General features: G+C 52.5%; 2 protein-coding genes across 4 annotated transcripts; one reads left to right on the top strand and one right to left on the bottom strand.

Annotated features, from left to right (window-relative positions):
* Positions 1-785: 785 nt before the first annotated feature.
* On the top strand, positions 786-3,640 carry CIDEB (cell death inducing DFFA like effector b). Of its 3 annotated transcripts, none has more exons than XM_006061443.4 (5): positions 789-942; positions 1,307-1,451; positions 2,334-2,483; positions 2,718-2,908; positions 3,082-3,640. In XM_006061443.4, the coding sequence occupies exons 1-5, from the start codon at positions 902-904 to the stop codon at positions 3,212-3,214; spliced, it is 660 nt and encodes a 219-aa protein (XP_006061505.2). In that variant the 5' UTR covers positions 789-901; the 3' UTR covers positions 3,215-3,640. The 3 variants fall into 3 exon arrangements, with proteins under 3 accessions (XP_045018053.1, XP_006061505.2, XP_006061506.2); XM_006061444.4 differs by having other exon boundaries at positions 830-972; XM_045162118.1 differs by lacking the exon at positions 2,334-2,483 and having other exon boundaries at positions 786-942.
* NOP9 (NOP9 nucleolar protein) lies at positions 3,616-9,700 on the bottom strand. The gene is made up of 10 exons (XM_006061442.4): positions 9,213-9,700; positions 8,593-9,042; positions 7,538-7,648; positions 7,159-7,300; positions 6,278-6,470; positions 5,535-5,675; positions 5,013-5,138; positions 4,606-4,842; positions 4,235-4,340; positions 3,616-3,897 (listed from the first exon to the last, which is right to left on the bottom strand). The coding sequence occupies exons 1-10, from the start codon at positions 9,457-9,459 to the stop codon at positions 3,740-3,742; spliced, it is 1,911 nt and encodes a 636-aa protein (XP_006061504.3). The 5' UTR covers positions 9,460-9,700; the 3' UTR covers positions 3,616-3,739.
* Positions 9,701-9,702: the final 2 nt, after the last annotated feature.

Raw genomic sequence — 9,702 nt, 5'->3', positions numbered from 1 at the left:
GCTCAGTCATGTCTGACTCTTTGCGACCCCATGGACTGTAGTCCACCAGGCTCCTCTGTCCATAGGGACCGTAAGAATACTGGAGTGGGTTGCCATGACCTCCTCCAGGGGATCTTCCTGACCCAGGGACTGAACCCGAATCTGTCTCCTGCATTGGCAGGCGGGTTCTTTACCATTAGCGCCACCTGGGAAGCCTCCATCCATGACTCCTTCATGCTAATTAAGTGGCCAGTGGAAGGGAAAAGTGAGTGACTAATCCACTGTGACTGAAGCAGGCAGTTCTATAGAAGGAAGTCAGAGAAATGTTAAGCCAGCCCCTCCCCTGGACCACAGAAGGAAGAGCAGGAAAGCAGGAAGGCCAAGGTCCCAGACAGGATCCTGATGATCCTGGATCCATAGATCACACCCTGTGGGCGCACACTGCCTCCTATCCTGTTTTCTCCAAGCCCTGCGGGTCCTCAGCACAGCCTCCCTTTTCCTAAAACTGCAGTAGATGTTTTTTTCAGTAGGTGGCAGCACGTACAAAGCAAATCACACAACGCAGCTTTGCACAGATTGGCAGCTAGAAGTTCCCTCCATATAAAGAAAAACACCAGAGATTACATTCCATAGCTCTTGTTTACTCTCACATCACACACTGCCACCAGAGACATACTCACAAAACCTCCATGGCTTCTGCCTTCCACCACCACACCCCGCCCCCACCCTCACCTTGGACTTTGCCCTGTGTACTGGCCAGGCAGAGGGGGCCAGAGTCCAGGCTTGACTCATCCTCCTACTCACTGGGGCTGAGATCCCAGCTCAGGAACAGAAAACACCACCACTTCAGCTCCAACCCAGCAGAGAAGCACCCAGCCTAGGACTCCAGGGAGAGGCCCCTCTCCGGGTCCCTCCCTCCACCATGGAGTACCTCTCTAACCTGGACCCCAGCGGCCTGCTCAGGTGACTCCTAACCCTCCACTCCAGCTCTAGGTATATGGGCAGAGCCACAACACTCCATTCAGCCTCTAGTTTTCTAGACTCTCCAATTTGTACCCCTCCCCCTCCCTGCCACCACTTTTCACAGTGGGCTTGTCTAGATTCTGACCCACACCCAGTCCCCCATTCTCCCCATTCCCCCGCCAGCCCCCCACTTCCTCCATCCCCCGCTTGGTAGTCTCTTCCTCTCCCTGGGCTACTCTCATCTGCACACCTAGATCCTCTCTCCCAACTGCCCTAACGCTGCGACTACCCCACCCACGCCCATCACCCCCAGTGCACTCAGCAGACCTCTCACCCCTTCTTGACCTTCCTTCCCACCTACCAGGTCAGTATCCAACATGAGCGCTGATTTGGGCCGAAAGGTCTGGACCTCGGCTCCACCGCCCCAGCGACCTTTCCGAGTCTGTGATAACAAGCGGACCACCCGGAAAGGCCTGACAGCCGCTACCCGTCAGGAACTGCTAGACAAGGCAAGTGAGTCAAGTCCCTGGGTTCCAAGAGTGGGGGCAGCCAAGGAGCTAGTCAAGAGGGAGAGCTTGGAATGTTGAGCAGAAAGAGCGGTGGTTATTACACGGCTGCCCCTCCTTCTGAGGGCTGAAAGCAGGGGGGCCAGCCCGATGGCTTCTACTGCATTTGAGGCGATTCCTTTTTTTTCTAAGGAGCAAGCTTGTCTTTGGGGGTGGGGAAGGAGTGGATAGGGTTGGAGCAATACATTTCAGAACTCCAATGTATGGAACGGCAATGTCTGACAGATCAAATTCAAATCCTGATTCTGCCACTTCCTACTGTCAAACCTTGGGTAGGTATTCAGCCCATCAAAACTTGTAAAAAGGAAACAATACAGCTGCCTCCTTGGGCTGTGGAAAGGTGTAGAAGATAAGGTATGAAAGTGCTACAACAGATACTTGACCCTCGTGAAGACTCAAAAGGTGAAAAGTCACCATTACTGCAAACAGCTCTGGAGAACTCTGTGAGGGTTGGGGAGAGTGAGGTGGGGCGTTGGAGATGAGACCCCATCATGGCAGGCCTTGTCAGCATAATACCTCTACCCCAGAGAACGTGGCTAGCTTTTCAATTCCAAACCGGCAGGGGTGGCTTGGAAGCTGGGAGAGGTGACAGTGCCATGGCAGGAGCAAAATAGGACAAATGGGAAACAACGGGCCCTAATGAGGGTTTCCCAACAACCAAAGAACAGCGTGAGCTGGAGCCTTCTGCAGGGACGCCCAAGAGCCGCAGAGAGCCAGGGTCATCACCCAGCACCCAGGGCCGACCGTTGGGTGCTGGGCAGCTGGGCAGGGACAGGGCACAGGATAAGCTCTGCCCCTCCCCTCCTGCTTCTTGCCACTGGGCAGGCTCTGGAGGCCCTGGTGCTGAGTGGAGCGCTCACACTGGTGCTGGAGGAAGACGGGACCACTGTGGAGAGCGAGGAGTTCTTCCAGCTGTTGGAGGATGACACATGCCTGATGGTGCTGGAGTTGGGACAGAGCTGGAGCCCCCGCAGGGTGAGAGGCCCATAGTGGGGCTGCAGTAGACCACTGATCCTTCTGTCTCTCCCAAGCCTCTTGTCTCACCTAGCCCTGATCTTGGGGACAGAGGCAATGAGAGAGGTGAGGACTTGTCAGACTCCTCATAGAGGACAAACAATCCAGGCAAGGGGCAGGGGGTCAGTGTCTGTCCCAGGGCTGACAGGGTCTAGTGGTGAAGCTTCAGTACACTGATGAAGGGTTGCCCTGCAGAGTGGGGTGCTGTCGTATGGCCTGGGCCGGGAGAAGCCCAAGCACAGCAAGGACATCGCCCGCATCACCTTCGACGTATACAAGCAGAGCCCTCGAGATCTCTTCGGCAGCCTGAATATCAAAGCCACGTTCTACGGGCTCTACTCCATGAGCTGTGACATTCAAGGACTCGGCCCAAAGAAAATACTCAGGTCAGAGGCCACACGTCACACTTTTCCACCCCTACAGTTGCAGCCCCAACAATTCCTTCTCACGCTCTCCCCCACCCTGTTAGCTCTCCCTTGTGGAAAACCCCCGGCCTCCAGCCTGTGGCCGCCTCCCAGGCTCCCCCCACCTCTGACTTCCTCTTGTCTCCGCCCTGCAGGGAGCTCCTCCGATGGGCCTCCTCACTGCTGCAAGGCCTGGGCCATATGCTGCTGGGGATTTCCTCCACCCTTCGTCGTGCAGTAGAAGGGACTGAGCGGTGGCAGCGGCAGGGTCGCCTCAAACCCTACTGAGCAGGGGGTCTGGCCCTAGCCTCATTCCAAGACACACACTGGAAAGGACTGTGACGGCGTCGAGCCTGGGGGCCTGCACAGTGCAGACTGGCCAACTCACCTCATCTCCCCACTGTCCTCTGACGTGCTGACAACAGGCCTGTCGGCACGATCCTCCCACTCCCGGCCTACACTCGTTCCTGAAGAACACTATCCCTTCCTGCCCATCGTTCCAGCCTCCCGCTTACCCTCAAAGGCCACAGCCTGTCCCCAGGTGTCTGGACCCCATTCTGATCGCCACTACATCTACAAGTCATACTCCCCTGCTGTCCCTAGGCTCCTCGGTGCCCTGAACAGAGCCCTCTCTAACCTCACCTTGCGATCTCTCTCTGTACCCTTCCCCCTGCAACATAACAAAAGTGTTTCCAATAAAAATATAAAAATGTTTATCAGTAAGACATTTGACTCCAATTTAAACTAGAACAGAGCAAGATAGATACTTCCTCTCCCAACCCCCCATCAACACCCAGTCCCAGATCCAAGCCCTCAGTCTTCAAGTATGGAGTTCAAGGCCCGCCTCCGCTTGGCCACTGCCCCCTGCTCCTGTTCCCAAGCCTCTCGACGCTTCAGGAAGGTAGTCAGGGCCACGTTTCGAGCCACATGGTGGCCAAAAGGGTCTCTTATCAGCTCCTGGTTCCGCTCCCCTGCAAAGGGAACCATTCATGTTTAGTATCACCATGCAGTCATCCCCCTAGGCTTGAAGAGACTACTTGGGGAGAAGGTCCCTGCATTTTTCTGGAATCCTGGGTCTGCCTCAGGATAGAGTTAACACCTCACTGTCCAAATAACAAAAATGGAAGCGAAGGGCTACACAGAGGGGCAGACTACATGGAGGGGCAGGGGAGAGCAGACTGCTCAAACCCACAGCCAAAACCACCCTTTAGAACTGAAGTCTCTGTTGAATTTAGGTCCACTTCCAGCCATCCAGCTTTTCAGAATAAGGAAAGGGAACGTTTGGAAAGGTCAAAGAGAGGCGCTCACCCAGCTCGGCAGCAATTTCCTTCCGGGCCCCCAAGGCTGCTCCGCTCCAGATAGCATCTAGCACACGGCTGCCATGGCGACTACAGGCCAGCATCACATAATGTCCCTGCATTGAGGTAAGTAAGGTAGAGCCATCTACTGCTACTGCTAAGTCACTTCAGTCGTGTCCAACTCTGTGTGACCCCATCTAGGGCAGTCCATAAAAGGGTGATGTTGGTGGGGGTGGGGTGGGGAGGTGAAGTTAAGAGGCCAGGTTGAAGCAGTCTAGGAACTACGCATCCTCTCTGTGACTGAAGGCCAGTCCCGGGGAAAGCACACACTCTCCAAATGGAGGGACGGCAGAGGAATCAAACAGGAGCCAAAAATCTAACCTTTAGGGTCTTTAGCACCCGGCGGCGCTGCTTGCGTGTCACGGAGGGGCTGGTGAGGACAGCATCGAGCACATGGGAGCCGGCAGGGCTTTGGGCCAGAGTCAGAAGCTGCGGTCCTGTCAAGGCACTGAGACTCTGGAGTATGAGACAGGGCCTGGAGAAGTGCAGCAGATGCTGCAGCAGGAGAGACCCAAGAACTGCCACTTCCCCCAGGCCCCTGGCGGCGGCCATTTCCACCTGAGAGGACAAAGACAGGCAGTTAGGAGGCAGCCACCAAACCGCCACCTTCACTTGGATGAAGCCAAGAGATCCCACCTCCCTCACCTTGGTGGCGAGGGGCTTCCTCCGCTCTGGGAGGCCTGGTTCCCAACTAGTCACAGGCTTGGCCTCTCCCCTGCCTCACCCACCTGGTGCTCCATGGGCACTGCCCCCTCCTCCTCCGCCAGTCCATAGTACACTTCATAAGCCATCAAAGCGGCAAAGAGGGGCACACAGGCCACTTGCCGGGAAGAGGGCTCTGCACAGTGGAATGCCTAAAAGGGAAGACAGAACGTGATGAAGCTGAGAACTACCTCATCTGACACCTCGGCTTTCCAGCCAGGGGAAAGCGTTCAGGACAGGTGCCTGACTCCACAAGAACATAACCTGCAAGCGGAGAGGATCTCATCTTCCTTGCTGTATTCACAGCCTCCGTATATATAACAGGGGCTGAATAAATTTTTTTTCCTTGAAAGTTCTTTCTTTGTCCAGGGAGACACATTTCATTCCAGGGCCATGAGATGGCTCTGGCTTCATTTCCCCCATACCTGTGAACTCTCTGGGTATCAGATCCCATGGGTTCAGAAATACAACAACTGAAGATTAGCTAAATCCTAGCAGATAGAACTTGAACTCAGGGTACAAATGGGTTGCGGGTAACCCCCACTCACCTCCAACAACAGCTGCAGGACCTGGGCTTGGTGGGTCCCAACTCTGCGGCAGGCGCCAACCAGGGCAATGACTACCCCTGGGTGACCCTGGGCCAGCACAGCTTCCAGGGCGGGGCTCAGCTCCTCAAACACAGGGGACAGCTGAGGGGAGACATGGGGTAAAGAATTTGACATTCTGGTAATGGTGGGCTAAGTTATTCGATGAAATCTTCCTGCCAAAAGCAACTAAAAATGCTAGGTAAAACATAAAAGCATTGGCAAAAGCCAAGACTTTGGTTTGGATGGATAAGGAAGGTCCAGAACAAAAGAAGTCTTAGAGGTGAGACCTCACATGGGGAGGGGGAGCAAAAGGGAGGGCTAGAGTTAAACCTGCCCTTCCATCCTAGCTCTCAACCCAGGGGATCCTGGCAAAGCATGCCTTGGCACTAAACAACAAAGAGAAAGAGAAGCTACGAAAGCAGTTCTGCTGCTCGCGTGGATTTGCAGCCAAGCACCCAGAGACTGAGCAAGCCACGGAAGCTCAGGCTGAGAACTTGGATTAAGCCAATCTCCTACTGGCATTGGCACCTGAGAAAAGCTAAAGCACATCCTTTCTGGGAAGAAGGCACCTTCACCCTAAGCTCTGGGAAGCCTCCAGGGGAATGGCCAGCACACTGTTGGAAATACAGAGGCATGTACACAATAAAGCAAAGCCCAGTGAACAAGAACTAACAGAAACAGACTCGACCAAGTTCCCAACTCACCAGCTCAGGGGTGGTGATGGCATCCAGGAAACGCTGCAAAGGGAAGTTGGCAATAGAGTGTGCAGCCAAGGCCTGCAGCTGTCCTTGGAGGTGATCTTCAAAGAGGCTCTGGAGCCTTGCGGGCTCTGACACTAGCAGCACCTGCTCCAGGAGCCTAGAGCTTGTCTGATCTCGCAGAAACAGCAATAGGGGGCTGAGGACAAGGAGAAGGTGATCAGGTAGTCTTGACTTTATTCAAAATGCTCACATCACTGGACTTATCATGGCAATCACCATGGACTTATCATGGTGAAGTGTACTGAAATAGCTAATCACTATACTGTCTAACAGGAACTAACATAATGTCGTAGGTCAATTATACTTTAAGAACAAACAAACGAGGAAAAAAGATCAGATTTTTGGTTACCAGAAACAGGGGGTCTGGGGGGATGGGAAACTGGCTGGAGACAATCAAAAGTTACAAAATTCCATTTATAAGGTAAATATATACTAAGGATGTAATGCATAACATAATAAATACAACAACACTACCATATGTTATATACGAAAGTTGTTAAGAAATTAAATCCTAAGAATTCCCATCACTGGGAAAAAAAAATTTTTTTTTCTCATTTCTTTAATTTTGTGTATAAATGAGATGATGGATGTTCACTAAACTTATTGTGGTAACTGTTTCATGAGGTAAACCAGTCAAATCATGCTGTATACCTTAAAATTATGTAGTGCTGTATGTCAATTATATCTCAATAAAACTAGAAAAAAAAGTAAAATTAAAAAAGAAACACACACATACAGAGAATGGAAACAAACAAAATACCCACATCATGTCATTCATTTCACATGGCCCACCACCTTGATCAATCCTGAGGCCCTGTCCATACCTGCCATCTGCTGAGGAATTTCGGCTACTCAGATAGCCAATCACAGCACTGCAGAGGTGGGCACAAAACTGGGGCAGCTTGCGGTGTAAGATCTGTAAGGCCACTTGAAGGCAGAAGCTGGATATCTTATCAGTGATAAATACTGTGGGGGAGGGCAGAAATAATAAAAGTGGCTTTCCCAAAATCCAGACAACCTACACAACCTCAGGCAACAGGGTATAAGGGACTATGGACACAAATGGTCTAAACAGAGCCTTTACAACAAACCAGGCAAGATTTGAAAAAAAGATGAATAAGACCAATGGAAATAAGAGCCTTGTTTGATGATAATCCTCTCCTAAAAAGAAGATCCGAGATCTTCCTCTATTTCCCTCCTTACCAGCAATGTCCTTTAGAAAGCAGGAGCTCAGTTTCTGAAGGCAATTCAAGAAGGTTTCAGGGACCTCAAAATCAGTTGGCTTACATTCCCGAGATGGGGCCTTTTGTGCTTCTGAAGGAAGATCAAGAACATATAGAGTGGTGAGACCACAGACTGCCATCCCGAAGGGAGAAGAACTGCACAGCTGAACAAGGATTTGGCCTGGAGATGCAGAATGCATACGGTACAACTCAATGTCTCATCTCATCTCCATGACTGAACTGAGACTACATTTCCCTTTTAATTTTCCTAAGGAACTTCAACCAGCTCCCGCATGGTCCATAGGAGATAGTCCAAACTCCTCAGTCAGGAATTCGAGGTGTTCCAAAATCAGGCCTCACCTAAACTCACTACCCTGTTTCCCAACGTTTTTCAAAATGTAGGCCCGCTGCCTATGAGTGTATTATGAAATCAATCTAGTGGGTCTCAACAAGCACTTTTTATGTAACACACAGAATAAAATGAAAAAGGAGGGAATTCCATGGTTGTCCAGTGGTTAGGGCTCTGCACTCCCACTGCAAGGGGCAAGGGTTTGATCCCTGGTTGGGGAACTAAGATCCTGCAAGCCACACATGGCACAGGAGAAAAAAATGGTCGGGGCGAGGGGGTGGGGGCGCGGCAGGTAGAAAATATCAGTGGATTGCATGTAGAAAGGTCTTGCTTCCTGACCTTTGGCTTGAATCCAATATGTGTATGTACACACACATGTATATTGAATGATGCTTGAAAATTGTTTTCTTACTGTGAGCTGTAGCTAAAAAAAGTTTGAGAGGCAATGCTCAAGTGAATCATCTCTTCCACTTACCCCCATTCTTCTAACAGCTGTCCCCTAAACACACATAGGCATCCTCACCTCTGGGTCTCCACGCGCACTAATCTTCGGCCTGCTATATCCCTGTCCTAATTTCACTGCTAATTCTTCAAGGACATGAAGAAATCTTCTGCTTACTCTCTCCTTCTGAACTTCCTAAACTCTCCTTCCCTGGAGGTCCACACCCCTTTCTTGTAATACTTACCAGGTGACTGGGAGCCACGGTGCCTGGCTCTCTCAGACTCCAGAAGAGTCCCTCCCAATACCTGCAGCAAAGTTCTGACCACGAAGCTGCCATGTGTGTCTCCACAATAGAAAAGAAAATCATCACAGACCTCAGCAGCTAGTCCCAGGACCAGCTCCTCCAGGGTCTCCACATGACCATCCTTCCCATCCTCCTCCTCCTCCTCCTCCTCCTCTTCAGGGCTCCCTAGCAATCGAGGCAGCTGTAGCAAAGCACTTTGCAAAACGTGGACCCCACATCGATGACAGGCCACAAAGCGCAAATTGGAGTGCAGAGCAGCCCATACTCGACACAACGGCTTCCGGGGACTGAACCCCAACAGCTCCTGTAGCATCTCACTGCCAGTCCGGTTTGTGGCCAAGGCTAGGGCCTGAGCCTCCACTTCCTTCAAAACATTGTGCACCATCAGCTCTGAAAAAAACAAAAAATACATTAAAGAGAATAAGAGGAGAAGGTTATGCCTTAGGGGAGATGAAACTAAGTGCTCACACCCTGGGGACCCACGAAATTGTCCTTACCTGTCCTGAATTTTATACCCAACCAGTTCCTCCTTTGATCCCTCTCCCCAAGTTGCTCCCTACCTCGTTCTTCTCCCGTCTCGGGGGCCTCTTTCAGCGCGGACAGCGCTTGGCGGAAATACCCCAGAGCTTCTGGGCTCAGGTGAGGGTGCGCATCTGGGGCCGGCTCCGAGCGCCCATCCGGAGGCGGGCAGGGATGTCGCTGGCGGCCTGGTGGGGGGCGCCCCGCGCCCTTGGCCCCGCACCCTCGTTTTCCTCCAGCTGGGAACCGACGCCCCTGTTTGTGGGGGGAACGCGGACCCAGGCCCATGGGTGCGTCGGGGCCGCTCCGCCCGGAAAAGCTGCCTTAGCCGCTGGGGGAACCTCAGTCAGCCGGTTGAGGGCCCGGGCCCGGCAGAGTTTAGACACGCCGGCGCGCTTAAGGCGCAGCATTATACGTCATAGCCTCGCGACTGCCTCTCTGGGGAAGGCGCGGCTGAGTCTCTGGATCGCCACGCCCCGCTGGTGGATACTGGCTTTCGCCCCTTGTCCAGGCTCCTGCGTGTCGTACTCT

Source organism: Bubalus bubalis, chromosome 11, assembly GCF_019923935.1.
Source record: "Bubalus bubalis isolate 160015118507 breed Murrah chromosome 11, NDDB_SH_1, whole genome shotgun sequence".
Lineage (NCBI taxonomy): Eukaryota > Metazoa > Chordata > Mammalia > Artiodactyla > Bovidae > Bubalus > Bubalus bubalis.
This window is presented reverse-complemented; position numbering and strand designations above follow the sequence as displayed.